Source organism: Phalaenopsis equestris, unplaced genomic scaffold (assembly GCF_001263595.1).
Source record: "Phalaenopsis equestris unplaced genomic scaffold, ASM126359v1 Scaffold000719, whole genome shotgun sequence".
Classification (NCBI taxonomy): Eukaryota; Viridiplantae; Streptophyta; class Magnoliopsida; order Asparagales; family Orchidaceae; genus Phalaenopsis; species Phalaenopsis equestris.
The window spans coordinates 58,177-58,967 of record NW_018165159.1 but is presented as its reverse complement, the minus strand read 5'-3'; the positions used below and the strand labels follow the sequence as shown (position 1 = coordinate 58,967).

Genomic DNA, 791 nt, shown 5'->3' with positions numbered 1-791 from the left:
TGTTGCTGGCTCTCTGCCATAGGCTCTGCGTTTTGTTCTCGCCAATTATCAATTTCAGCCATGAAAGGTAGTAAATCCATATTATCTGTAGTGCCAATGCTTTCAACCTCTGCTGTTGAGTGCATCTCTAATGTTTGACGAATTTCATAATTTTCAGTTGCTGACTGCAAATGTTCCTGATTAAGACTGGCAAGCTCAACCATATCATTTAGTTGTCCATCATTCCTTTGATCGTTCGTAGAGACGGGAAGTCTGCTATCCCTTCCTTCAGCTTGCAAATTTGTTTGAGCCCGAACAATATCCCCCAACACAAAGCGAAAACCCTCCCTAAAAGAAGAAATTTTCATTTTGACAGCAATAAATATTAAAATCTAAATTAGTAATGAAATCAAAGGTTATCTCATCAAACAATTGAATCAAAATTCTATAGATAATATTTGTTTGAATCAGAGTTCTAGAGCAAAAATCTAATTTTATTTTGTTCACAAATTTCATGTTCGGTTCACTAAGAAATTCATATTCAATTCAATCGTTCAATTAGTTAAGCATGAATAAGCATTTAGAGCACTATTTTTTAGTAAGTCGAGCACAAACAGAGTATGTTTGTTTGTACAATTTGTACTCATGCTAACAGAATAAATCAAACTAAAATATAATTGTTTTGTGTGTCATACTTAATTGTTGTATGCTTCAAGAAAAATAAGTAATAAATTTTTCTATTTATTTCTTTATGTATGAATATTTTTAAAAAGTTCAAATGTTGAAATCTACAATCATTAGAAGTAAAAACT

At 31.4% G+C, this 791-nt stretch overlaps 1 protein-coding gene across 1 annotated transcript in view; it reads right to left on the bottom strand.

Moving 5' to 3' along the window:
- LOC110030445 overlaps nt 1–791 on the bottom strand; it is a 20,758-nt gene that overhangs the window by 704 nt on the left and 19,263 nt on the right. The window contains exon 7 of the mRNA XM_020733159.1: nt 18–327. Coding sequence (XP_020588818.1) covers nt 18–327 — 310 coding nt within the window. The remainder of the gene's footprint in view (nt 1–17; nt 328–791) is intronic.